This window comes from Callithrix jacchus, chromosome 21 (assembly GCF_049354715.1).
Source record: "Callithrix jacchus isolate 240 chromosome 21, calJac240_pri, whole genome shotgun sequence".
Lineage (NCBI taxonomy): Eukaryota > Metazoa > Chordata > Mammalia > Primates > Cebidae > Callithrix > Callithrix jacchus.
The window spans coordinates 48,790,628-48,818,092 of record NC_133522.1 but is presented as its reverse complement, the minus strand read 5'-3'; the positions used below and the strand labels follow the sequence as shown (position 1 = coordinate 48,818,092).

General features: G+C 57.8%; 1 protein-coding gene across 7 annotated transcripts; it reads left to right on the top strand.

Annotated features, from left to right (window-relative positions):
* Positions 1 to 1,105: 1,105 nt before the first annotated feature.
* CBS (cystathionine beta-synthase) lies at positions 1,106 to 24,731 on the top strand. Of its 7 annotated transcripts, none has more exons than XR_004737598.3 (17): positions 1,106 to 1,163; positions 6,078 to 6,294; positions 10,892 to 10,998; positions 13,581 to 13,715; positions 14,236 to 14,315; positions 14,460 to 14,594; positions 14,704 to 14,773; positions 15,964 to 16,055; positions 17,054 to 17,179; positions 17,714 to 17,798; positions 18,263 to 18,368; positions 19,485 to 19,562; positions 19,769 to 19,903; positions 20,405 to 20,513; positions 21,666 to 21,787; positions 22,531 to 22,572; positions 23,970 to 24,731. XR_004737598.3 is itself a non-coding variant. In XM_035282931.3 (17 exons), exons 2-17 carry the CDS (start codon positions 6,086 to 6,088, stop codon positions 24,071 to 24,073), a joined length of 1,698 nt encoding a protein of 565 aa, XP_035138822.1. In that variant the 5' UTR covers positions 1,106 to 1,163; positions 6,078 to 6,085; the 3' UTR covers positions 24,074 to 24,731. The 7 variants fall into 7 exon arrangements, 6 of the variants coding, with proteins under 6 accessions (XP_035138822.1, XP_035138823.1, XP_078214934.1 ...); XM_035282931.3 differs by having other exon boundaries at positions 21,703 to 21,787; XM_008986752.6 differs by lacking the exon at positions 1,106 to 1,163 and adding an exon at positions 1,845 to 2,215 and having other exon boundaries at positions 21,703 to 21,787.
* Positions 24,732 to 27,465: the final 2,734 nt, after the last annotated feature.

Below are 27,465 nucleotides of genomic sequence, written 5' to 3'. Positions count from 1 at the left end.
TGGATGAGGGAATCTGACATTCCCTATGGTTCTTGCCACTTTTCTAATCTAAAATTACGTTTAAAATTTTAAGAAATTAAAAACCATTTGGGCTGTGTAACATATTACTGCAAACTTGAGTGGTTTAAAACAACACACATTGGGTCCGGTGCAGGGGCTCACGCCTGTAATCCCAACACTTTTAGGAGGCCGAGGCGGGTGGATCACGTGATGTTAGGAGTTCGAGACCAGCCTGGTCAACATGGTGAAAACCCGTCTCTACTAAAAATGCAAAAATTAGTTGGGCATGGTGATGCACACCTGTAATCCCAGCTACTCGGGAGGCTGAGGCAGGAGAATCGCTGGAACCCGGGAGGCGGAGGTTGCAGTGAGTCGAGATCGCGCCATTGCACTCCAGCCTGGGCGACAAAGAGAGACTCCGTTTCAAAAAAAAAAAAATTCCCGAAGGGCAAGAAGCTAACCAAGTAAAACAGCATCGGAACACCAGGTGAAACGCGTTTGCACGGCCCCGGGGTCCGCGGGTGGGAGTTGGGGGGAACCCGCGGCGGGCATGGACAGGGGAAGGGGAAGAGCCGGGGTCCCGGGAGCGGGGCGGGGGCGGGGGCGGGGCCCAGAGCCCGCGGTTGAATCCACGCGGCGTCGGAATGGGGCGGGCGGGCGGACTGGGGTGGGGGCGGGCCGGGGTCCGGGGGCGCGCAGAGCTTGGGCAGGCCCGCGGGTCCCAGGCTGGGGGGGTGGGGGCGGGCCGGGGTCCGGGGGTGCGCAGAGCTTGGGCAGGCCGGCGGGTCCCAGGCTGGGGGGGTGGGGGCGGGCCGGGGTCCGGGGGCGCGCAGAGCTCGGGCAGGCCGGCGGGTCCCAGGCTGGGGGGGTGGGGGCGGGCCGGGGTCCGGGGGCGCGCAGAGCTCGGGCAGGCCGGCGGGTCCCAGGCTGGGGGGGTGGGGGCGGCGGGCGGGGAAGGGCCCGGGCCGGGCGGGTTGGAGGCGGGGCGGGCGCTCTGCCGCGGGACATTGGCGGGCACCGGCCTCCGCCCCCGCCTCTCCGCCAATCGCCGCCCGCCCGCTCCCCTCGCAGCGGGTCCACGCGAGGCCGCCACCCCGGGGTCGCCGTCTCCGCCTCGCCGCAGTCGAGACAGCAGCTCACTCCTTTCCCGCGTGTCCGACCAGGTGAGATCCGGCCCCACGGAGACCCGCTCCCGGCTCTGGACGGAGGGTCCCAGTTGGGTCCGAGTCGCCCCCGCGTCTCCGCCGGGAGTTGCGTCATCTTCCCCGAAACGCGGCGAAACTGGGCTTCTGCCGGACCCCCGCCCCACCCCCACCCCCTCCCGCGCCCGGGGTCCCGACCGCCCAGAAGCTGGGGCCGGGCGTCCACGCGGCCCCGGGCTCCCACCCCAGTCCCCGCAGGCGACGAGCCCGGGAGCGTGGAGCTGGGACGCGGGACGCGGGACGCGGTGGGAGTTTGGGGGGATGCGCCGCTGCGGCGCCCGGCGTGGGGTTTCGCGGCATTGTGGGTGGGAAATGGCTGTTTCCAAACCGCCCCTTTCGGCGGACTGTGTGGGGGCGGCAAATGCTGTCGCTGAGCGGGCGGCCCGCGAGTGGGTGCCCGCTGGGGAGGACCCGGGGCTTTGCCCGGGGGGCGTTCGGGGACTGGAGGCTTTCCTGGGCCCCCACTTCCCTGAGCCCCGGGCGAGGCGGCCGCTGAGCTGGAGGATGCGAGGGGCAGGTGGAGGGGCCGCGAGCGCGGAGCGCGGAACTTTCGGCTTCCCGAGGATCTTCTGCGCTTACCTGTCCCAAACTGTCCCGAAGTGTCGCTTCCGGAGGCGGAGTGGCCGGCGCTTTCCGGATCTCAGTAGGGTCAGGATCTCCCGCCGGGAAACGTAGAGGCTTTTCCTGCATCCGCGCGCGGGGCCCTCCCCAGGCCCCTCCGGAGGGTGGGTGCGCGCGTATAGGGGTGCCCGGGAGCGTCGTGACCCCCAGGGGCTCTTGCGGGTTCAGCAGCGGCCGGAACCCGCCTCTCCGGGACGCCGGGCGCTGTCGCCGCGGGTTCGGATCCGGGTCCCCTGGCGGGCTTTCCGCCGAGCGCCTGCGATCTGCGTACCCAGCGGCCCTTACCTTGGGGGAGAGCGCGCGAGACCCGGGCCAGACGGGGCCTGTGCAAGACGGAGAGCCCCTTCCCGCAGGTGACCCGCGGAGGAAGGCGCTGCTCTCATCCGTTCAAGGTGCTTGTGTGTTTTTTTACCCTGCGTAAAATACAGATAACATTTACTACTGTCACCATTTACAAGTGTGATGCAGCCGCCAGCACTGTCTCCGTCGTTCCCAGCACAGCCTCTGCACCCATCACACCGTCACTCTCCCTTCCCCGCTCACCCCAGCCCCGGGCAGCCTCTGTTATGTCTTTGAATATGCCAGACATAGAGGGACGTTTGAGAATTCCAGGTACCTCATCGTGGAAGTGGAACCCAACAGCATTTGTTTTGTGTCTGGCTTACTTCACTTGACATAATGTCCGGAAGGTTCATCCGTGTTGTGGCGTGAGCCAGAATGGCTTTCCGTGACGGATGAGTAGTATGTATTCTAGTGTGTGTGTGTGCCTATATTCTGGTGTGTGTGTGTGAGCGCCTGTATTCTAGTGTGTGTGTGTGTGTTTGCCTATATTCTGGTGTGTGTGTGAGCTTTTATTCCTTTGTGTGTGTGTGAGCGCCTGTATTCTAGTGTGTGTGTGTGTTTGCCTGTATTCTGGTGTGTGTGTGAGCCTATATTCTAGTGTGTGTGTGTGTGCCTATATTCTGGTGTGTGTGTGAGCACCTGTATTCTAGTGTGTGTGTGTGAGCGCCTGTATTCTAGTGTGTGTGTGTGTTTGCCTGTATTCTGGTGTGTGTGTGAGCCTATATTCTAGTGTGTGTGTGTGTGTGCCTATATTCTGGTGTGTGTGTGAGCACCTGTATTCTAGTGTGTGTGTGTGAGCGCCTGTATTCTAGTGTGTGTGTGTGTTTGCCTATATTCTGCTGTGTGTGTGAGCACCTGTATTCTAGTGTGTGTGTGTGTGTGTGCCTATATTCTGGTGTGTGTGTGAGCCTTTATTCTAGTGTGTGTGTGTGAGCGCCTGTATTCTAGTGTGTGTGTGCCTATATTCTGGTGTGTGTGTGAACCTTTATTCCTGTGTGTGTGTGTGAGCCTCTATTCTAGTGTGTGTGTGTGTGTGCCTATATTCTGGTGTGTGTGTGAGCACCTGTATTCTAGTGTGTGTGTGTGCCTATATTCTGGTGTGTGTGTGAACCTTTATTCCTGTGTGTGTGTGTCAGCGCCTGTATTCTAGTGTGTGTGTGTGTGTGTGAGAGCCTCTATTCTGGTGTTTGAGCCTTTGTGTGTGTGTGAGCACCTGTATTCTAGTGTGTGTGTGTGTGTGTGTGTGTGTGAGAGCCTCTATTCTGGTGTTTGAGCCTTTGTGTGTGTGTGAGCGCCTGTATTCTAGTGTGTGTGTGTAGGTGTGTGTGTGTGTGTGTGAGAGCCTCTATTCTGGTGTTTGAGCCTTTGTGTGTGTGTGAGCACCTGTATTCTAGTGTGTGTGTGTAGGTGTGTGTGTGTGAGAGAGCCTCTATTCTGGTGTTTGAGCCTTTGTGTGTGTGTGAGCGCCTGTATTCTAGTGTGTGTGTGGGGGTGTGTGAGCGCCTGTATTCTAGTGTGTGTGGGTGTGTAAGCGCCTGTATTCTTGTGTGTGTGTGTGTGAGCCTCTATTCTGGTGTTTGAGCCTTTGTGTGTGTGTGAGCACCTGTATTCTAGTGTGTGTGTGTATGTGAGCGCCTGTATTCTAGTGTGTGTGTGGGTGTGTGAGCGCCTGTATTCTAGTGTGTGTGTGTGTAAGTGCCTGTATTCTAGTGTGTGTGTGTGTGTGAGCCTCTATTCTGGTGTGAGCCTTTGTGTGTGTGTGAGCACCTGTATTCTAGTGTGTGTGTGTGTATGTGAGCGCCTGTATTCTAGTGTGTGTGTGGGTGTGTGAGCGCCTGTATTCTAGTGTGTGTGTGTAAGCGCCTGTATTCTAGTGTGTGTGTGTGTGTGTGTGAGCCTCTATTCTGGTGTGAGCCTTTGTGTGTGAGCACCTGTATTCTAGTGTGTGTGTGTATGTGAGCGCCTGTATTCTAGTGTGTGTGTGGGTGTGTGAGCGCCTGTATTCTAGTGTGTGTGTGTGTAAGTGCCTGTATTCTAGTGTGTGTGTGTGTGTGAGCCTCTATTCTGGTGTGAGCCTTTGTGTGTGTGTGAGCACCTGTATTCTAGTGTGTGTGTGTGTATGTGAGCGCCTGTATTCTAGTGTGTGTGTGGGTGTGTGAGCGCCTGTATTCTAGTGTGTGTGTGTAAGCGCCTGTATTCTAGTGTGTGTGTGTGTGTGTGTGAGCCTCTATTCTGGTGTTTGAGCCTTTGTGTGTGTGTGAGCACCTGTATTCTAGTGTGTGTATGTGTGTGAGCGCCTGTATTCTAGTGTGGGTGTGGGTGTCTGTGTGTGAGAGAGCCTCTATTCTGGTGTTTGAGCCTTTGTGTGTGTGTGAGCGCCTGTATTCTAGTGTGTGTGTGGGTGTGTGTGGGTGTGTGTGTTTGAGAGCCTCTATTCTGGTGTTTGAGCCTTTGTGTGTGTGTGAGCGCCTGTATTCTAGTGTGTGTGTGGGTGTGTGTGTGAGAGAGCCTCTATTCTGGTGTTTGAGCCTTTGTGTGTGTGTGAGCACCTGTATTCTAGTGTGTGTGTGTGTGTGAGCGCCTGTATTCTAGTGTGTGTGTGTGTGTGTGTGTGAGCCTCTATTCTGGTGTTTGAGCCTTTGTGTGTGTGTGAGCGCCTGTATTCTAGTGTGTGTGTGTGTGTGAGCCTCTATTCTGGTGTGAGCCTTTGTGTGTGTGTGAGTGCCTGTATTCTAGTGTGTGTGTGTGTGTGTGTGTGTGCCTCTATTCTGGTGTTTGAGCCTTTGTGTGTGTGTGAGCGCCTGTATTCTAGTGTGTGTATGTGTGTGAGTGCCTGTATTCTAGTGTGTGTGTGGGTGTGTGTGTGTGTGAGAGAGCCTCTATTCTGGTGTTTGAGCCTTTGTGTGTGAGTGCCTGTATTCTAGTGTGTGTGTGGGTGTGTGTGTGAGAGCCTCTATTCTGGTGTTTGAGCCTTTGTGTGTGTGTGAGCGCCTGTATTCTAGTGTGTGTGTGTGGGTGTGTGTGTGTGAGAGAGCCTCTATTCTGGTGTTTGAGCCTTTGTGTGTGTGTGTGTGTGAGCGCCTGTATTCTAGTGTGTGTGTGTGTGTGTGTGTGAGCCTCTATTCTGGTGTTTGAGCCTTTGTGTGTGTGTGAGCGCCTGTATTCTAGTGTGTGTGTGTGAGCGCCTGTATTCTAGTGTGTGTGTGGGTGTGTGTGTGAGAGCCTCTATTCTGGTGTTTGAGCCTTTGTGTGTGTGTGAGCGCCTGTATTCTAGTGTGTGTGTGTGAGCGCCTGTATTCTAGTGTGTGTGTATGAGCCTATATTCTGGTGTGTGTGTGTGAGCCTCTATTCTAGTGTGTGTGAGCCTCTATTCTGGTGTGTGTGTGTGTGTGTGAGCCTCTATTCTGGTGTGTGTGTGTGTGTGTGAGCCTCTATTGTGTGTGTGTGTGCAAATGTGCACGCCAGTATTCTGTGTGTGTCCATCCATTCATGCACACACGCTCTGCCTCCACCTTTTGACTTGTGAATAGTGCAGCAGTGAGCATGGGTGTGCAAGGATTTGTTTTGTTGTTGTTTTATTTTTTTAAATAGAGACAGGGCTTGCGCCCAAGCTGATCTTGACCTCCTGGACTGCAGCAATCCTCCCGCCTCTGCCTCCCCGAGTGCTGGGGTGAGAGATGTGAGCCGCTGTGCCCAGCCCAAGCCGATATCTGTTTCCATTTTTTTGGTATATGCCTGAGAGGGAAATGACCAAGCAGCTGCCTGCAGAGCTGGTGCTCGTGTTTCTGTGCCCTTCTTCCAGGGCTTCTCTGAGGGAGCAGAGACCCCGCCCGGAGCGGGCCAGGTCAGCAGGGTTCGCTGGACCCCTCAGCATCCGAACCTGAACCGATGTGTCTCTCCTTGCTTTGCCAGGTCCCAGCATGCCCTCCGAGACACCCCAGGCGGAAGTGGGGCCAACAGGCTGCCCCCACCACTCAGGGCCACACTCGGCAAAGGGGAGCCTGGAGAAGAGGCCCGCAGGGGATAAGGAAGCCAAGGAGCGCCTGTGGATCCGGCCTGATGCCCCGAGCAGGTGCACCTGGCAGCTGGGCCGGCCAGCCTCTGAGTCCCCACATCACCACACCGCCCTGTAAGTCCTGCTTTTGATCACCAGAGGGTCAATCTGTGTCCTGGAGGGCAGAAGTTTGTTACCTGGACACCACACAGCCAGGAGGACCTGAGGTGTGGCCCGCTGTGGGCACTCTGGATTGGGGAGCTGGGGGTGGGGTCACACTGTGTAGATGAGGCAGGCAGCCGAGGCTCAGAGGACCAGGCCTCCTTACGCTGCCGCCCAGCGCCTAGGCCAGTCCCAGCAAGACCGCGATGCTCAACGTGTATTTCCGGAATAAATAAATGTGCTCAGGTCACGCATGCTTCACCCGGTCTGTGGCTGCCCACGCAGGTTCGCTGGAGGGAACTGGGATCCTGCCTGTACTCTCGTTATTGATTAACTGATTTGGTTGAGACAGGGTCTCATTCTGTTGCCCAAACTGGAGTACAGTGGTGCAGTCGTGTCTCACTGTAGCCTCAACCTCTCCTGATTAAGGGATCCTCCCGCTTCAGCCTCCCACGTAGCTGGGACTACGGGCACCCACCATCACGCCCGGCTAATTTTTTTTTTTTTTTGAGATGGAGTCTCTCTTTGTTGCCCAGGCTGGAGTGCAGTGGCATGATCTTGGCTCACTGCAACTTCTGCCTCCCAGGTTCGAGCGATTCTCTTGTCTCAGCCTCCTGAGTCACTGAAATTACAGGCTCCCGCCACCACTGCCAGCTAATTTATCAAGATGGAGTTTCATCATGTTGGTCAGGCTGGTCTCAAACTCTTGACCTCATGGTCTACCTGCCTCGGCTTCCCAAAGTGCTGGGATTACAGGTGTAAGCCTCCACACCCGGCCTTAATTTTTGTATTTTTAGGAGAGATGGGGTTTGCCCAGGCTGGTCTTGAACTCCTGGGTTCAAGTGATCCACCCACCTTCACCCCCCAAACTGCTGGAATTACAGGCATGAGCCGCCGCGCCCAGCCCCGCCTGCACTTTTCAGTTAACTCTAGGTCATGAAGACTTCCCTTAGGCATTAAATATTTTTACATAGTGGGCTCTGTTTCCAGTGGCACAGACTGTTGGGTGAAGAAGCCATAATTTTGCAAGCCGTCTCTGTTGGGTAGATAAACGTTTGCAGTTAGCTCATTTTAAATAACTGCAATAGAAAACGCTACACATTTGTTTGGCCGCCGAGGCTTTCCTGAGTGCCTCATGCATTTCCAGCCCTGCTCAGGGTCTGTCACTGGAAAAGAAAAATAAACAGAAGTCCCCACCCCAGCGCCAAACGGAAACGGAGCGCACTCAGCCTCAGGATTCCCTGTTTCCTTAGTGTAATCTCCGTGGAGAAGAAACAGGTCAAAGAACGTGCCGCTCAGATGTTTGATTCTCTTTTTTATTTTCGACACGGAGTCTCACTCTGTCGCCCAGGCTGGAGTGCAGTGGTGCAATCTCGGCTCACTGCAACCTCCGCCTCCCAGGGTCAACCAATCCTGCCTCAGCCTCCGCAGTAGCTGGGATTACAGGCTTGCACCACCATGTCTAACTCATCTTTGTATTTTTAGTAGAGATGGGGTTTCACCATGTTGTCCAGGCTGGTCTTGAACTCCTGACCTCAGGTGATCCACCTGCCTTGGCCTCCTGAAGTGCTGGGATTATGATTCCTATTTGTACACCACTGCCAACATTTATGGCTGCTCATTTGCAGTTAGGACTGGTGGGGTGGCCGGGTGTGCTCTCAGGGAGCAGTAGGAAGAAGTGAACATTGACAAACCCAGGTGTGAGTGGTGAACACACTCAGTGCTGGGAGCTCAGGAGGCCACGAGGGCAGGTGGGCAGCCAGGTGGATGGGCTCTCGCTGCCTAGACAAGTCAGAGAGAGCTGTGGGTGAGAGGCCCGGTGAGGTCGGGGGTGGCTGTTGTGGGGTGGGGTGGGCAGGGAAGAGAGGCCGGATTCCTGAGGGCTCCGTGAGCCCCTGACGCTAGGGCATGAGTGGAGACAGTGCCCGCCAGGTTGTACGAGGGCGTTGCACCTGCACCTCATGCCCTGGCCTCACTCACCCTCCAGAGACACGCTCAGCCTGAGGGGCGGAGCCTAGCTTCCTGTCAGTCAGAGGGCCCCTGAGAATAGCGGTGCTGGGGGAGGGGCTGCAGAGGTGGGGTAGGAGTTAGGGTTCATTCTAGGACAGTGTGGGGTGTCCTCCCGGGGGCCTCCTGGGCTGTGAGGTGGGAGTCCTTGAGATCAGTGACTCCAGGGCTGTCCCTGCAAGTCACATCCTGTATCTTGCTGAGCGCTCTGGGCCTGGCCCTGACCACCTCTGCCAACTTCTCAGGTGACTTCAGCCACGAGGCCCAGTGCTGAGTCAGCACACCTGCTGCGGGGAGGCGGGCCCCTTCCTGCCTGGCCGCCCAGAGGCCTGAACTGAGTTAATGAACAAACAGTCACTGGGGGCTTGGCTTTCCGCCGGCTCTCTGCACCCAGCCAAGCCTGTTTCCCTCCACCAACGACTGCTTCAGAGGGAGCCTCTCCCCAACCTGCACTGTTCGGGCGTCTGTGCCGGCTCCTCTGCAGCCCGGGGAGCAGGGGACGCACCTGGACTCCAGCTGCTCCTGCTGCTGCCTGTCTGAGCCTTCAGGGCGGCTCTCCCTCCATGCCACAGGACCCCTGGGAGCTGGGTTCCCCTCGGGTCTAAGGATCACCTCCTGAGGGTGCAGGGCCTGAGGACCCTGGCTGTTTAGCAGGTGCCTGTGCTGAGGAGGGGGCTCAGGGTCAGAGCCACGGGGTGTCACAGGAGCTGCAAGGGAGGGGTGGTGGGTCTGGAGACCGCTGTGAGCCGTGCGTGTTCCCAGGTGAATATGTGGTGAGCCTAGGCTTGGCGCAGTTAGATAGGGATGTCATCGGCATTTCCCTGTGGGGGAGGATGGCAGGGGCATGAGGGACATTTAGGAAGCCCCCTGGACCAGGGTTTGCATGTCTGGATGCTACAGGGCAGAGCTTCAGGAGCCTGGGCTGCCGCGCCTCAGCTGGCCTCCGTGTCCACCGTGTTCCTGGCATGTTCTGTGCAGGGCGAGGCCTCCCAGCCGTGCTTTCCGGCTGTGGTCCCTGGATGGGACTGAGGTTTGAGGAGTCTCTGCCCTGAGGTCCGCGCTTTCCTTTTTTCCCTCCTTCGGTCAGACGCTGAGAGATGAAAGGAAATGAGATTCCCCAGTAAAGCCTTTCTGAAAAGATGGACCTAAGTCTGTTGTTTCCGAGTCAGTGTTTCCTAACTCGCTACTCATGAGAAGTTGCAAAAATAATGGTCCTTTGTAGTGTTCTCCCAGCTCTCTGATACCAGCATCTTCCATGAATAGTTCATTTCAAACCTGGGAAACTGGCATCGGTACAAACACGCTATAGGCAGGATTTGCTTTTTATAGGGTTTTTAGGTGCAAGCCTGTGTGTGTGTGTGTCAGGCATGCATGTGAGGGGTGTGTGTTTCAGGCATGCATGTGAGGTGTGTGTCAGCCATGTGTGTGAGATGTGTGTTTCAGGCATGTGTGTGTGTTTCAGGCACATGTGAGGTGTGTGTGTTTCAGGCACATGTGTGAGGTGTGTGTGGTGTTTCTGGCATGTGTGTGAGGTCTATGTTTCAGGCATGTGTGTGAGGTCTGTTTCAGGCACGTGTGAGGTGTGTGAGGTCTGTGTTCAGGCATGTGTGTGAGGTGTGTGTTTCAGGCACGTGTGTGAGGTGTGTGTTTCAGGCATGTGTGTGATGTGTGTGTTTCAGTCACGTGTGAGGTGTGTGTGTTTCAGGCACATGTGTGAGGTGTGTGTGGTTTCAGGCATGTGTGTGAGGTGTGTGTGTTTCAGGCACATGTGTGAGGTGTGTGTGTGTTTCAGGCACATGTGAGGTGTGTGTGTTTCAGGCACGTGTGAGGTGTGTGTGTGGTGTTTCTGGCATGTGTGTGAGGTCTATGTTTCAGGCATGTGTGTGAGGTCTGTTTCAGGCACATGTGTGAGGTGTGTGTGTTTCAGGCACGTGTGAGGTGTGTGAGGTCTGTGTTCAGGCATGTGTGTGAGGTGTGTGTGTGTTTCAGGCACGTGTGTGAGGTGTGTGTTTCAGGCACGTGTGTGAGGTGTATGTGTGAGGTGTGTGTGTTTCAGGCATGTGTGTGAGGTGTGTGTTTCAGGCACATGTGTGAGGTGTGTGTGTGAGGTGTGTGTGTTTCAGACACGTGTGTGAGGTTTGTGTGTGTGAGGTGTGTGTGTTTCAGGCATGTGTGTGAGGTGTGTGTGTGAGGTGTGTGTGTTTCAGACACGTGTGTGAGGTTTGAGTGTGTGAGGTGTGTGTGTTTCAGGCACATGTGTGAGGTGTGTGTTTCAGGCACATGTGTGAGGTGTGTGTGTGTGTTTCAGGCACGTGTGTGAGGTGTGTGTGTGAGGTGTGTGTGTGTGTTTCAGGCATGTGTGTGAGGTGTGTGTGTTTCAGGCACGTGTGTGAGGTGTGTGTTGCGGTATCTGTGCATACATTTGTGTAACCGCACACAGATTAAGCAAGTTCTTTGCTGATTTGCGGAAAACAGGCCGGCCCTTGGACTGGTACCATTGTAGGTAGTGCCAGGGCTGGTACTATCTTGTGTTTCCTGGATGATGTGGACTCCTCTGTTTCAGGACAAAAACTCCAAAGATCTTGCCAGACATTCTGAAGAAGATCGGGGACACCCCCATGGTGAGAATCAACAAGATCGGGCAGAAGTTCGGCCTGAAGTGCGAGCTCCGTGAGTACCCGGCTCTGTGAGTGAGTACCCTGTCTGTCTCTGTGAGTACCCGGGCTCTGTGAGTGAGTACCCTGTCTGTCTCTGTGAGTACCCGGCTCTGTGAGTGAGTACCCTGTCTGTCTCTGTGAGTACCCGGGCTCTGTGAGTGAGTACCCTGTCTGTCTCTGTGAGTACCCGGGCTCTGTGAGTGAGTACCCTGTCTCTGTGAGTGAGTACCCTGTCTGTCTCTGTGAGTACCCTGTCTGTCTCCGTGAGTACCCGGGCTCTGTGAGTGAGTACCCTGTCTGTCTCTGTGAGTACCCGGCTCTGTGAGTGAGTACCCTGTCTGTCTCTGTGAGTACCCCGTCTGTCTCCGTGAGTACCCGGGCTCTGTGAGTGAGTACCCTGTCTGTCTCCGTGAGTACCCAGGCTCTGTGAGTGAGTACCCTGTCTGTCTCTGTGAGTACCCGGCTCTGTGAGTGAGTACCCTGTCTGTCTCTGTGAGTACCCTGTCTGTCTCCGTGAGTACCCGGGCTCTGTGAGTGAGTACCCTGTCTCTGTGAGTGAGTACCCTGTCTGTCTCTGTGAGTACCCTGTCTGTCTCCGTGAGTACCCGGGCTCTGTGAGTGAGTACCCTGTCTCTGTGAGTGAGTACCCTGTCTGTCTCTGTGAGTACCCGGCTCTGTGAGTGAGTACCCTGTCTGTCTCTGTGAGTACCCTGTCTGTCTCTGTGAGTACCCGGGCTCTGTGAGTGAGTACCCGGGCTCTGTGAGTGAGTACCCTGTCTGTCTCCGTGAGTACCCGGGCTCTGTGAGTGAGTACCCTGTCTGTCTCCGTGAGTACCCGGGCTCTGTGAGTGAGTGCCCTGTCTGTCTCCGTGAGTACCTGGGCTCTGTGAGTGAGTACCCTGTCTGTCTCCGTGAGTACCCGGTCTCTGTGAGTGAGTACCCTGTCTGTCTGTGAGTACCCGGGCTCTGTGAGTGAGTACCCTGTCTGTCTCTGTGAGTACCCTGGCTTTGAGACGAGCTTCCTCCATCCTCACCGGGCTCCGTGGGCCCGGGCTCTGTGAGTACCCTGGCTTTGAGACGAGCTTCCTCCATCCTCACCGGGCTCCATGGGCCCGGGGGATCCGGGATGCATCGCATGGGCAAGGCCCTGGGGTGGGGGTGGGCAACAGGGTCAGGAGTCGCTGGTTAATCAGTGGCCGAGATCAGATCAGTTTAAGTTTGGGAAGAACACACGACGTGTCAGACGGTGACTGACATGGCTCCCAACACACGACGTGTCAGACGGTGACTGACATGGCTCCCGACACACGACGTGTCAGACGGGGACTGACATGGCTCCCGAGCCGATGGACCAGGGAATGGGTGATCTTTGAACTGAGGCCAGAGTGGAAGGAGCAAGGTGTGAAGAGTCGGGTGAGGGTCAAAGCAGGCAGGGCGGGAGGGTTGCGTCATGCCTCCCAGGGAGGAGTGGATGGGTCCTAGGCACGTGCTGTGAGCTACCCGCTGGCCAGGGACCCATTGGCTCTGTCTTGCCAGCTTCGTGGGGACAGACAGTTCAGCTCATCATTTATGAGACAGGCAGTGGGAATTTGGAGGGTCTGTGACTGGCCTTGTCCTGGGTACACACAGGGTCTGGTCTGAGGCTTCCAGGGAAGGGCGGTTCTTTGCAGGATGCAGTTTCCAGGCACAAGAGGGTGGAGGGAATTTGTGACGGTCACTCTTCACCCAGAGCGCAGGCCCCTCAGAGACCCCAGCATCGTCATGGAGAAAGCTGTGGGTGCAGAGGCCTTGGGGACAAGGCGGGGACAGATGACCAAGTGAGGTCGGAGGGTGGCAGGGCGGATGCCATGGAGAACCCTGTGACAGGGCCAGTGGAGGGGTGTAGTTTGAGTGGGAAGGCGAGGGAACCAGTAACACGGCCTAGAACTTTTTCATCCTGAGATGCTGTAATGTCGCAGCAACTTGTACGAGCTGGGGCAGCTCTGGAGGAAGGCAGTCAGGGGTCGGAGCATTGAGAACTGACGGCTGATGCGTAGGCAGGGCCTTGTGAGCCTGCCCCAGCTCTGCCCCTCTAGGGAGGGAATTCTTGGAGCTGCATCAGAGGAGCCCCTTCACAGAGACCCACAGGGGAAGGAGGACAGTGGGAGGCTGCAGGGGAGAGTTTGGGAGTCCTCATCCAGTGGGGCTGAGGTGTGACTGGGGCCGTGGCTTCAGGACATCAAGCTGCTCTGGCAGGGGCCACTGGGTATGGCTGGGCATAGGGGCATGGGGGAGCCGAATCCAGGCACCTGCCCGCTATACGCCCAGCTCATGGGGGGGACTGGGGTGGCACTTCCAGTGAGGGCTGCTTATGCCTCTGGTCCCCACAGACTTGCTCTGTGCCATGCGGGGCCAGTAGGATGGGCTGCAGGGGGAGAAGCTCTGATGGGCGAGGGCCAGGTGCAGGTGTAGGGGTGGGGGGTGGAGAGGTGGTGATTTTTCAGAACCCACAGATCCTCAAGCCTGTCCCCCATCCTGGGATGTATCAGGTAATGGGGGGGGTGAGCAGGAATCAATGGGAGGTCTTCTCCTCTGTGATTCACCTCTGCCTCCCAGTGGCCAAGTGTGAGTTCTTCAACGCGGGCGGCAGCGTGAAGGACCGCATCAGCCTGCGGATGATTGAGGATGCGGAGCGTGCCGGGACGCTGAAGCCGGGGGACACAATTATTGAGCCGACGTCGGGGAACACTGGTGGGTGCCCGGCCCAGCGGGGGTGGCAGGGCTGGCAGTCCCCTCCCCCCGTGCCGACCCTGCCAGGGCCTGGGGGGACGGCTGAGCTGCAGCTGCATGTGCCGGTCCACCCAGCCACCTGCACCCTGGCAGCTCGTGCCCACTGCCGGCCTGTGTCCCAGCCCAGCTTCCTCTGACCAGTGGTTGGGGTCGGGGCCGATGGGTGCCAATGCTGTTGGGGTAGTAGCAGCTGGCAGTACCTGGGAGTTCACATGGGACGAGCACCCGGCGGGGCCTGGGGAACCGCGTCTCCCCTCCTGTACCATTGCCTCCTCATTTCACACCTTTTGCTTCTGCCTCTGGCAGTCTCTCCCCACACTTGAAGGCAGAGGCAGCAATGCTGGGCAGTTCTGGAATCCCACAGAGCCCGCTTCCCTGGGCCCTAGAGGAGGCAGCACGGGGGTGTGCCCCTATGTCCCAGGCAGGGGCAGGGCGGGGCTTGGAGGGCACCAGGCCCCTCTCACCCTCTGTGCGCCCTCAGGGATCGGGCTGGCCCTGGCTGCGGCCGTGAGGGGCTATCGCTGCATCATCGTGATGCCAGAGAAGATGAGCTCAGAGAAGGTGGGCAGGCACAGCTGGGGCGGGGCCACGGGGCGGGGGCGGGGATGCTGCGCGGGGGCGGGGGCGGATGAAGGGGGGCCACGGGGTGGGGGCGGGGGCGCCTGGGCCGCGGGAAGATGCAGGTCACTCCCTTCCCTCATGCAGGTGGACGTGCTGCGGGCCCTGGGGGCTGAGATTGTGAGGACGCCCACCAGTGCCAGGTTCGACTCCCCGGAGTCACACGTGGGGGTGGCCTGGCGGCTGAAGAATGAAATCCCCAATTCTCACATCCTAGACCAGGTGAGGCGCCGGGGCCTGGGGAAGGTGTTCCCCGGGGGGGTCTCAGTTACGGATGTGGGGTGACTGAGGTGTCGGGGGCCAGCTCACGGGCTCTGCTCTCTCCCTGCAGTACCGCAACGCCAGCAACCCCCTGGCTCACTACGACAGCACCGCCGAGGAGATCCTGCAGCAGTGTGACGGTTCGTCCCTCTGTCCATCTTGATTGCATTATCCTTGGCTGCCTGGGCACATCTCTTGCCTTCTCCTTGGTGAACTCCTGTTCACCCTTCAAAACCCAGCTCAAGTGTCCCCTTTGTGAAATGCTCTCTAGAGCATTTCTCTAGAACAGTTTCCTCTGGTCCTTTGTGCCCTCTTGGCCTCTCTGCCTACGTCTTATCTGTACACCAAATGCAGGGTGTGGCTCTATTTGTTTACCCAACAGTCTCTCCAGGTCTAGGGGCTCCTCCCATAGAGCATGGAGGGAGCAAGTCCGTTCAGGGCCCAGGCTGATGCTGGGCTCACAGCTGGGGCTTCAGTTGGGATCGTGCCCCGACCCGGGCATGAATTCATCTGCAGAACAGGGCTGGTGACATGTGCAATGACCTCACTCTCAGTTTCAGGCATGAGGCTGGAGCCTTGGACCCTTTTCCAGGGACTCGGTGCCAAGGCCTGTGGGGGTTGGTACTGATGTTTTCCCAAGACATCCCTTTAGAGAGAAGTTGCCAGGAGGTTGGCGCCCTGACTTCCTGTTGGGAATCCGGTGTTGGCAGGGGCCAGAGTACACTCTCGGTCTGTGCCCAGGAGCCAGGCTGTAAGGTCCAGGCATTTTCTTGACTGGGCTTTATGTGTGAGAATTCTCTCATTTGGCAAAAACAGTGCTGCCTCAGCATGGGTGCCCACTCTGCTCAGCCTCACTGAGTCCTTCCTGCTCTGACTTGTGCACCAGATGCCCGCGCTGGCCGCCAGCAGGGTGAGCGCCTGGCGAGTTTCTGAGCCAAAGCCTGAATGACTTACTCCATTTCCTGTGTAAACTCAGTTAATTTACACCATGCAGACACCCATGCCCCGGGGGTGATTCATTCCCAGCCTCCCTCTGCCCACCCTCAGCGCCTGCACCCCCTGGACAGGGTCCTGCCCTTCTGTATCCAGCCAAATGGGGGTTGTAGGGCCCGAGTGTCACGAAGCAGAGACAGCTGGCACACCAGGCCGCCTGCTTCTGAACGGCTTTTACAGACCAATGGCTGCCATGGTGGCTGCTCGAACTAGAGAAGTTTCTCTTTCGAATTTTTCGGTTGCCCGCCGTGGTTTGGGCTGAGCGTGTTTTCAGTGATTGTTGCTTTGAGTGGTGGGCTGGCCAGGCGGGGACCCGAGAATGTTATCTGTCCACCAGGGAAGCTGGACATGCTGGTGGCCTCGGCGGGCACGGGTGGCACCATCACGGGCATCGCCAGGAAGCTGAAGGAGAAGTGTCCTGGATGCAAGGTGAGTGGCTTGGCCGGGCCGGGGGGACAGCGCGGAGCGGGGCCGAGGGGGCAGCACGGAGCCGGGCGGGGGTGGGGGTGCAGCGCGGAGTGGGCCCAGGATGGGCAGCACGGAGCCGGGCCGGGGGGGCAGCACTGAGCGGGCCCAGGATGGGCAGCACAGAGCCGGGCCGGGATGGGCAGCACGGAGCCGGGCCGGGGGGGGCAACACAGAGCCGGGCCGGGATGGGCAGCACTGAGCGGGCCCAGGATGGGCAGCGCGGAGCGGACCCAGGATGGCAGCGCGAAGCTGGCCCTGCTCCCAAGCTGAAAGCGCTCGTTCCACACACTCTGCTCTATTTCCTCCTGGCCCGGGAGGTGTTTGGGAAGATGGACCCCAGCAGCTCGAGATCCGAAGAAGCTGAAGCCAGGTGCTCACTCGCTGGCCAGTGACCTAGGGGGGCTTCCTGCGCTGAGTGGGGGTCGGGGTTTCATCTGGGGACCTCCGAGGATCAGCCAGGAGCTCTGAGTCCTCTGGTCCCGAGTCTGCCCCTCAGCTGGGATTTGAGGGAGTTGGGGGAGGGCTCCTGGACTCGGGGTTAAGAGCAGGTGTGAGGAGGGACACCTGGAAAGGCCCCGCTAATGAGAAGCACATTTTCTCCCTGCGACTGTTGCTTGCCCAGCAATGCTCTTTGTCCCAAAGGCTTGGCTGCCCTGCCGCAGGGTGGTCTGCCTGGGTGGTCCTGGGGGACCTGCTCCGAAAGGCCCCTGGGGAGGTCACTTCTCCCAGACACCCGCCTTCACTTCTGAGTGCCCTGCACTGAGCGCCTAGTCCAGATGAGGTCGTTAGCGCTTTGGTACTTGGGGCCTGGCTCCTGGGTTTCTCATCCTGCCTCTGAGGCTGGGAATAGGCTGCCACTCGTGGGCACTTGTTCGTGGCAGCATTTGCCACTCCGATAATGTGGTAGCCGGGCATCTCCAGCCGGGCTTTTGCTGGACCTAAAGCCACACGCTCTGCAGATCATTGGGGTGGATCCCGAGGGCTCCATCCTTGCGGAGCCAGAAGAGCTGAACCGGACGGAGCTGAGCACCTACGAGGTGGAAGGGATTGGCTATGACTTCATCCCCACCGTGCTGGACAGGACGGTAGGTCGAGTCCCAGCCCGGTGCAGAGCCAGCGCCGCCATAACTCACCCTCACACTGAGGAGGCTGGCTGCTCCTGGCCCCCATCCGCTTCCCCGAGGAAGGGCGAGCCCAGCACGCATGATGAGAAGCTGGTCTCGAAGGTCGAGGAAGTAGCCTGCGGGGGCCGATGTCCGCTCATACGGCCTGACCTCACAGAGGGACGAAGCCCGGGCGGCAAGGGCAGGGAGCAGGGAAAACGTGGGGAAAGTAAGGCCCCAGAAAACTCTGTTAAGAACCGCAAAGGTGGCTTTGGCCTGAGTAAGAGTGGAGTGCAGGTCACAGGGACGTTCCCTGGGGCGGGTGGGTGGTTTTGCTCTCTGCAAAACGTGTTGTAAGTGGAAGGTCTGCAGACGTGCGGATCCCGGGGGGAGAGGGTGGGCCGTGACCTCTGGGGTCCTGCCAGCCAGACATGGGGTTCACCACGAGGCTGTTCACCCCCCTGGCCACACGGAAGTGGCCCCCAGGCTGACGGGCTGTTGTGGGGTCCCTCTCAGGTGGTGGACAAGTGGTTCAAGAGCAATGACGAGGAAGCATTCACCTTTGCCCGAATGCTGATCTCCCAGGAGGGGCTGCTGTGTGGTGAGTGTGGCCGCCACTGGTACAGGGACAGCAGGGACGGCCGAGGGGGTTGGAGGTGGTTGGGGATGCACACTCTGCCAGCCGCCAACCCACACATGTAAGAGCAATGAGATGGAGTCTCGCTCTGTCGTCAGGCTGGAGTGCAGTGGCGAATCTCGGCTCCCTGCAACCTCTGCCTCCCGGGTCCAAGCGATTCTCCTGCCTCAGCCTCCCAAGTGGCTGTCATAACAGGCATGAGCCACCATGCCCAGCTAATTTTTGTACTTTTTTTAGTAGAGACGGTTTCACCGCATTAATCAGGCTGGTCTCAAACTCCCGACCTTGTCATTCATCTGCCTCGGCCTCCCAAAGTGCTGGGATGACAGACGTGAGCCATGGCTCCTGGCCACACATGCACTTTCCACGCCCACACCTACACCCACATGCACTCACCCCACGGCGTCTGACTGTGGCCCTCTCTGCAGGTGGCAGTGCCGGCAGCACGGTGGCAGTGGCCGTGAAGGCCGCGCAGGAGCTGCAGGAGGACCAGCGCTGTGTGGTCATTCTGCCCGACTCAGTACGGAACTACATGTAAGACGTGGGCTTCCCTCCCGGGCCCTGCTCCTCTCTGCTGCCACCCTTCCCTGGATGCCTCATGTGCCCCACCTGAGAGCCGGCAGCCAGAGCTGGGAGGGGAGGGGGCCGGCGGGCCCTGCAAACTCTGCCTCCGCTCTCCCGCCCAGTGCCCTCACGCTGCCTTAACGCTGTGAAAATCAATTCACGCCCACAGTGACAGCCCTAACCGGAGGGGCATGAAAGGCGGTGGCTCCTTCTCTGTCCCTCCCTCTCTGGTGTCTGCCCCTCTCACACACGTTTATTGGCCATGAAGGGTGGGAAGTCCAGCCCCCAGGCTTCCCTCTGGGACCTCCAGCCACTGCTCTGGGGTCCGTGAACCTTGACATCCCGTCGGGCTGGGTCCTGTGCCGCCTCCTGCCCACCCGACTCCCTCTGCTACTTCCCCCAAACTCTGGGCTGGGACCGAGTGCTGCCAGGTGGCCTGAGGCCTGCAGACTCCGCACAGTGCAACCACGTGGCCCCATGGGACTTGCTGTGACCGTTTTGCCCAGAGGCCCCTCAGGCAGTGACCACAGACCTCGCTGGTCACTGGGCAGCCAGGCTGAGACTGCGGCGCTCTGCAACTGGCCTCTGGGGCAGCACGGGGGCGAGTGTCTGGAGGCTGTGGTTTCCTCCATGGCCTGCAAGCCGTAGGAGCTATACATCTCCTGTGAGCTCAGCTGCCCTTGGGGGCCAGGCTGGGATGGTGGGTGCCCCAGTTGGGTTCCTGGTGTGGGTGATTCACATCCGGTGCCCAGGGCCAAGTTGCCCTGTGCAGGTCCCTGCCCACCCCCGTTGGTGCAAGGACACCACGTCCCCTGCGCTTAGCCGGCCTGCGTGTGCAAGTGCGAGGGGCAGAGGCCGAGCTTGAGCACCTGAGCCTTGGCGTATGTGTGCTCACACTGGTTTGTTGGCCATGGGGGGTGGGAAGGTCCAGCTCCCAGGCTTCCCCCGAGACCTCCAGCCAGCACTTGGGGTCCCTGCTGCACCAGTGAGGTTCAGGAGAGGGGCTGGGTGTGCAGTGTGTACCTCCAGCATGGGCAGAGGCCTGATGGGGCCCTTTGGGGCCTCATTGACACCCCCATTCCCTAGGACCAAGTTCCTGAGCGACAGATGGATGGTACAGAAGGGCTTCCTGAAGGAGGAGGACCTCTTGGTAAAGAAGCCCTGGTAAGGATGCTCGGGCGGAGACCCGCTGCCTGTGCTGCCCCGCCTGGCTGTGACGGACAGGAGAACGGTCCCCAGAGATATGCTACCTGCACTGCCCTGCCCCGCTGTGACAGGCAGGAGAGTGGCCCCATGGCTTCCTGCTGAGGTGCTGATCTGGGTGGTGAGAGCATTTGTCCTTGCCCTGATGCCCCGGTCTGCCCTCTCAGGTGGTGGCACCTCCGCGTTCAAGAGCTGAGCCTGTCGGCCCCGCTGACCGTGCTGCCGACAGTCACCTGCGAGCACACCATCGCCATCCTCCGGGAGAAGGGCTTCGACCAGGCGCCCGTGGTGGACGAGTCAGGGTCAGTGTCAGCCCCTGCCCTGAGCTCAGTCCCGGGCTCTGTCCATCCAGCTCCTCCCCCATCGGTGTCACTGGACAGGGTTGAGGGCATTGGACAGCCCCGTGCCGGTCCCTGAGCAGCTGGGGCAGGGCTGCTGGGCTCACTCCGGGCCCTCAGATCTCGCCCACCCACCCTTTGGGTGCAGCTTATGCTGAGCCCACCTGGGGTGCAGGGGAGAGACTTCCCGAGGACATATCTCACGGCAGAAGGCCATGGCACGCATGCCCAGTGACCACGGAGAACCTCACGCCACGGAAACCTGATGACTGGTCACCCTCGACCCTGGCAAAAAGGAAGTGCCAGGGACTCTTGGTTTCTTTCTGCCCATCAGGGCCCAGCCTGGTTCCTGCCGTGTGTAGGGTGGCGGCGGAGGCCTTCCATGTGTGGCCAGAGAGTGCCTCTACCGGGGCTCCTGGGAGGGGCGAGGTGTTCGCTGACCCCTGCCCCCCTTCCCCCCCACAGGGTGATCCTGGGAATGGTGACGCTGGGGAACATGCTGTCGTCCCTGCTTGCCGGGAAGGTGCAGCCGTCAGACCAAGTTGGCAAAGTCATCTATAAGCAGTTCAAGCAGGTACGCAGGCACTTCGGGAACGTGAGGTTGCCCGGGTCCCCCCTGCCACCCCCATCCCGGGCCCCAAAGGCAGGATGTGGCGTTTCCTGTGCGGGGGTACTGGGTCCTCAACCCTCAACATCACTTAGGCCGAAGCCAGCTGCACCCCTCAACCCATGAAGCTGAGAAGCACCCACTTTACACATGTAGCGGCCCGGCGGGGAGGCTCTCGCCAGGGCGGGCTTATCCGCAGCAGCCATGTTTTGGGGACTCATTGGCACTTGGCGGCCGTCCCGGCATCATGCGGCATCTACTGGGCTCTTCCTCATGCCCGGCCTCATACTCCTGTGCATGCACCTGGCTACCCAACAAGAGCTAGAGATTCCGGGAGAAGCCCTACGGTGGCTCCTTGCCGGGCTGGTCAGACCCCACGATTATTGCGACACCCCACCTTCTGCTGCCCTGAAGGTGGCCCGGGAAAGTGTATGCGCCTTTTTAAACAGAACCCCCTGTGCGTGAAAGGCTGAGGGTTCCGCCCAAAACCTAGGAGCGAGTTTGACTTCTTTTCCATCTCATACACATGCCCGAAATGTCACCCGAATCCACACGTTCCTCACATTCTGCCTCCTGAGTAGCTGGGATTACAGGCACGCACCACCACGCCCCGCTAGTTTTTGTATTTTTTTTTTTTCTTTTTTTGAGACGGAGTTTCACTCTTGTTACCCAGGCTGGACTGCAATGGCGCAATCTCGGCTCACCGCAACCTCCGCCTCCTGGGTTCAGGCAATTCTCCTGCCTCAGCCTCCCGAGTAGCTGGGATTACAGGCACGTGCCACCATGCCCAGCTAATTTTTTGTATTTTTAGTAGAGATGGGGTTTTACCATGTTGACCAGGATGGTCTCGATCTGTTGACCTCGTGATCCACCCACCTCAGTAGTTTTTGTATTTTTAGTAGAGATGGGCTTTCACCAAGTTGGCCAGGCTGGTCTCGAACTCCTGACCTCAAGTGATCTGCCCGCCTCAGCCTCCCAAAGTGCTGGGATTACAGGCCAGAGCCACCACACCCAGCCTCCTCAAGGGGTCAAAATTTCTCCGGGCGTCCTATCACCTCTGATGCCTAGGTTAGGACCCTTCTGCACGACGCTTTCCTGTCCCCTGTGTTCCTTTCCCAGGGGCCGGTGGCGCCCACTGAATGCACGTCCCTTGCAGATCCGCCTGACGGACACGCTGGGCAGGCTCTCACACATCCTGGAGACGGACCACTTCGCCCTGGTGGTGCATGAGCAGATCCAGTGTGAGTGGGGCCCTGCTCTGTGCTTGGGGGTCTCACTGGGGTCAGGCCACCAAGCCTCGCCTCTGCTGTGGGTGGGCAGTAGCTGGGGCCCCGCCCCTCGCGGGGTGTTAGGGGAGTGGGTGGTGCTGACCTCCAGTGACCCCAGTCTTTCCCTCCTGGGCCTCCTGCCCCGGGCTGGTGAGCTGCACCGAGCCTGTGATTCCTGCAGGGACCCCTCAGGCCACACTGGGTGGGACCCCTTGCCCAGAGTGCATGGGCTCAGGAGTCCAGGCTCTTTGGCTCCCGGGAGGCCAGCAGTCTTGGGGATTCTCAGACACAAGCCCAGAAACATCTGGAAAGGTTTCAAGTTCTGACCCTGACCCTGGCCATGTCCTGCAGTCCCTGGAGAGGCAGTGTTTGCCCCGGCAGCCTCCTGGCCTTCGGGGGGCTGCTCTGAAGGGAAGCCCCCACGTGGGTCTCGGAAGCCACTCACGGGCTGTCCCTGGGGCCCTGCTCCTGCTGAGCTTGTGAGCACATCCCTGGGCATCCCCATGACATCCCCCACAGGCCAGGAGAGTCGCTTGCTGGTTTTGGGTCCTAGATGGCAGCCGCTGGCCTGGGGCCCACAAGAAGAGCTGGGAGGGGCCCTGGAGGCCAGAGCCTGCCCACCCGCCGGCCTGTGTGTGGTGGGTGAGCGCTCGGCAGCCGAGGCTGGTCTGTGAGGGCCCCAAGTCTAACCCCGTCTCCCATCCTTGGCTCTGCAGCGCGGGACCAGGCCTGGGCAGGCGTGGTGGGGGGGCCTGCAGGTAGGTATCACCCACCCCTCAGAATGGCTCTCAGGCTCAGAATCACAGCCTCTCCATGACAAATGAGGGGCTTCCAGGGTCCGGGACCCCGAGCCTTGGTTAGGAGGGTTCCCTTCTTAGTCTCAAATTTACTTGTAAATTCCATTGTCAGTGCCCAAATTATGTGTTCCTGGAGCGTGGCCGTGCTTGTTACCACTGTCTGTGGCTGCTTCCGAGCACGCCAGGGCTGCGCAGCCATGACAGGGACTGCACGGCCCCCAGACCTAGCATACCGGCTCCTGGCCCTGGCAGCAAGTCCACAGACGGCTGCTGGATCAGTGCCTCAGGGCCGGGTTGCTGGGAACACAGCAGCCTGCAGCACCCAGAGCCAAGCTGCTCAGATGAGCTTCTCCAGCTCTGTCACTGTGCCTCAGTGGCCCCGAAACACAGGGAGTCAATCTCGTCTGGGTTCCCTGTTTTTTTCTGGGGCTCCAAGTGGGCCACCTCAGTGGGCCACCCCAAGGGACCTTTGCCTATAAAGACAGGAGTGGCGGAGTGGGCATGGGCTCTGAGGGCCCTGCCTTGGTGTTTCTCTCCCTCCCTGCACACCCGCTGTGCCTCATGACCACAGGCATAGGTTTCTGCAGAGACAGGACCAAGAGGATGTGTGGGGAGCGGGAGAGAGCGAGGGCTGTGTTGAGGACCTGGCCCACGGGATCGTGGAGGCGATGGACCCCGAGATTGGCAGGGGGAGGCAGCAGGCCGGGACTGGAGAGGCAGCGTTTCAAGTCCAAAGGCAGGAGTTCAGTTCTTTTCAGGACTTCGACTGCTTGGGGGAGGCCCCCCCACCGGAGCATGCATTATCTGCCAGTTGATTCTGGTGCTAGTGTCATCCAGAAACCCCGTCACACACGCCCAGAATGATTTGTGACCAGATGCTTGGGCTCCCCACAGACCTATTAATCTGTATGAAAATTAATCATCACAGCCGGCTATAATCCCAGCACTTTGGGAGGCCGAGGCAGGTGGATCACTTGAGATCAGGAGCTCAAGGCCAGCCTGACCAACATGGCAAAACCCCATCTTTACTAAAAATACAAAAATTAGCTGAGTGTGGTGGTGTGCACCTGAAGTCCCAGCTACTTGGGAGGCTGGGGCAGGAGAATTGCTTGAACCCAGAAGGTGGAGGTTGCAGTGAGCTGAGACTGCACCACTGCGCTCTAGCTTGGGTGACAGAGTGAGACTGTCTCAAAAAAAAAAAAAAAAAAAAAGAGCCTTGGGCCCTGGGCTTCAGCAGGCCGCCCTGGGCCCCCACGGTGCACAAGTGCCCCCAGGCCCTCAGGAGCCTCCTGCCCCATGGCAGCCCGTCCAGCCTCCCATAGCGCCTGCAAACCTGCGCCTTGTTCTCCCCTCCTCAGACCACAGCCCCGAGAAGTCCAGTCCTCGGCAGATGGTGTTCGGGGTTGTCACTGCCATTGACTTGCTGAACTTCGTGGCGGCCCAGGAGCGGGGCCGGAAGTGATGTCTGGAGTGTGGAGCGGCCCCGGCACCTTCGCCCGCTTCACCGTCACTTTCCTGAGCCCTAAACAAACACGAGATTGGGAACCGCCTGGCCTCGCCCCCATTACCCCTGCAGACGGCGCGGAGCATGGGTTTCCCTTCATTAACACGTGGCTTCCTAAATGGGCCTATGTATGTGCTATGAGATGAAATGCGCTTTTCTCTCATGTAACTTCCTCTTAGGATGTTTCGCCAAGGCAGCACTGGGAGAGGTCGGCCAGGTGGGATGGACACAGGCAGTCTCTGGGCAAAAGACAGTCCAGGATGGGGATGCGGAGGGGGCGGGGAGAAGCAGGACGGTTCACGTGGTCCAGCGCTGTCTGCTCGGGGCGGAGCTGGTGCGAGCACTATCGAGAGTTTGGGTTTTTTAATTAAGGCGGAATTCACGTAACCTAAAAGTCAGTCACTTTAAAATGAACGATCAGCAGCATTTAGTACATTCAGAATGTCGTGTAGGGACCACCTCTGGGATGTTCCAGAACATTCTCTCCTCACCCCATGAAGCAATCGTTTCCCCTCGCCTTCCCTCCTCCCCAGGCAACTGCTCATCGACTTTCTATCTCTGTTGTCTGAACTAGGCTTTCCCTGTTCTGGACGGTTCATATAAATGGAATCACGCAGCTGTGGCCTCGTGTGTTACTTCACTTTGCGTGGCGTGTCACGTGTGTTAGATGCCTGGTTTCTTCTCGTGGCTGAATATCAGCCATTGTGTGGGTAGACGCGTTCTGTTCCCTCACTGACCAGTGATGGACGTTCGGGTTTTGTCTGCCTTTCAGCCCTGTGAGTAGCTGCCGTGCACATCATGGCTGACCGTTGGGACACCTCTTTTCATTTTTCTTGGGTATGTCCCCAGGAGTGGCATTTGCGGGTAATGTGGTAACTCCGTGTTTCCTTTTTTGAGGAACCGTCAAGCTGTGTTCCCCCAACAGTGCGCCAGGGTTCCAGTCTCAGTCCTTGTCAACACTTGCTATAAATCATGTTTTAAGCTAATGATGGCCATGCTAGTGTGTGTGAACGGATCTGCCTTTCTCAGCGACTGATGTTGAGTGAGCATCTTCTCATGCGCCTCTTGGCTATTCTTGGGAGAAGTCCATCCCCTATTCTTAAATTGGGTTGTCTTTTTGCTGAGTTGTAGGAGCTCTTTATATGTTCAGGGTACTAAACACTTCTCATGGGACGTGCAGGTATTTTCTCCCCTTCTGTGGGTTATCTTTCTACTTTGACACAGTCTCCCTGTGTCACCCAGGCTGGAGGGCAGTGGCTTGATCTCGGCTCACTGCAACCTCTGCCTCCCGGGTTCAAGTGATTCTCCTGCCTCAGCCTCCCAAGTAGCTGGGACTAAGAGTACATGCTACCACGCCTGGCTAATTTTTGTATTGTTAGTAGAGACTGGGTTTCACCATATTGGCCAGGCTGGTCTCAAACCCCTGACCTTGTGACCTTCCTACCTCGGCTTGGCAAAGTGCTGGGATTACAGGCGTGAGCCACCATGCCTGGCCTCATTTCACTTTGTTAATATTCTTTGATACATAGCAGTTTGTAGTTTTGGTAGAGTCAAGGTTTATTTTTTTATCCTGTTGATCATGCTTTGGTGTCATATCCATTGGCAAATCCAAGGTTCATGGAAATGTACCCCTATGTTTTCTTCTAAAATCTGTATAGATTTAGCCCATGGGTTGATTTTTGAGTCCGTTTTTTAGATGGTGTGACATGGGAGTTTGTGGATGTCTGTCTGTCTCAGCATCATTTGTCGAAGAGACAGTTTTCTCCCCGTGGCATGGCCTGGCACCCTTGCTCATAGTTGTGTGGGCTCATTTCTAGACTCAGTGCTATTCCATTGGTCTGTCTGGTCTTCTCGAAGTACCACACTGTTTTGATTACTACAGCTTTGTGGTAAGTTCTGAAATGGAAAGCATGGGTCCTACGGCTTTGTTTTTACAACAGTGCTTTGGAAATTATGATGTGTCCTGATGTTTTTGTCTTTATGTTTTTGTGTGTATGGAATTCTTTGAGCTTATTGGATCCCAGCATGTGGCAAGTTCGAGTTGCAAAAAGAAAACAGGGAAGGATCTCACTAATGACATAACTCCCCAAACTGCCCCAAACTGAAAGGCGTGACTTTGCAGACTGAGTGGCCCACCCACTGTGCAGCAAAATGGGTGGGGAAAGGTCTACACAGTGAACATCACTGTGAAATGCGAAGACATGGGAACTCAAACACTCCCAAGAAAGGACGGGAAGCCCAGCTCACACAGGGAGGCTTGAGATGACAAAGGCATCACCTTCAGCCTCCAGCACACATGGAAACCAGGAAATAAACCCTGACAGAATCCAGAAGAGGAAGGAATGCAGGCTGGAAGCCCAGGGCCAGCACCCCCTCACTTAGCAGTGGAGGCAGGAGACACTTCCATCGTGCAGGGCAGCCTCTCTGCCCAGGAATGCACACCAACGAAAGGAGGGAGTAAAACCAGATGAAATGGTGTCTCAGGAGGTCCCAGGACCACCGTGAGTCCAGCAGCAGCAGGACGGGGAGGCCTAGGCAGGAAGATTGCTTGAGGCCAGCCTGGCCAACACAGTGAGACCCATCTCTACAAGTTACAAGAAAGGGAAACAGCTCTTCGAGAGGCTGAGGCATTAGGGTCTCTTGAGCTCAGGAGTTAGAGGCAGTGAGCCATGATTGCACCACTGCTCTCCAGCCTGGATGACTGAGCGAGACCCTGTTGGAAAAAAAAGGGGGGCAGAGGAGTGATGTTTCAAGGGAGACAAGGAAATCAAGAGGTCGCCAGAATGCAGTGAGACTATCCAGAGATCCTCATGCCTGGAGGTTGCATCGGAACCTGGAAAATAGAGGCTGGGCACAGCGGCTCACACCTGTAATCCTGGCACTTTGGGAGGCTGAGGCAGGAGGATCACTTGAGTCCAGGAGTTCAGGACCTCATCTCTATTAAAAATATCTGGGCGTGGTGGTGGGTGCCTGTGGTCTCAGCTACTTGGGAGGCTGGGGCAGGAGGACTGCTTGAGCCAGGGAGATTGAGGCTGCAGTGAGCTGTGATTACGCCACTGCATTCCAGCCTGGGTGACAGAGTAAGACCTTGTCTCAAGAAAAGGGGAAAAAAATGGGTGCTCTGTAAGAAATGTAATTACGTAACGTGACTAGGCTGGGAATAATGGCTGCTTCATACAATCGTGTCAACAGTGGATGTTGATCTGTTCTCAACTACGAAACTGTCTTGAAGGAACCCTAGGATGGAAGTGTATTTCCTGCTAGTGGGGAGAAGCATGGGAGAGGAAGAATCTTCATTGTTTTTGCAGAAGGACGTTGATAGCTAACATCTATACCTAGAAAAAGAAAAA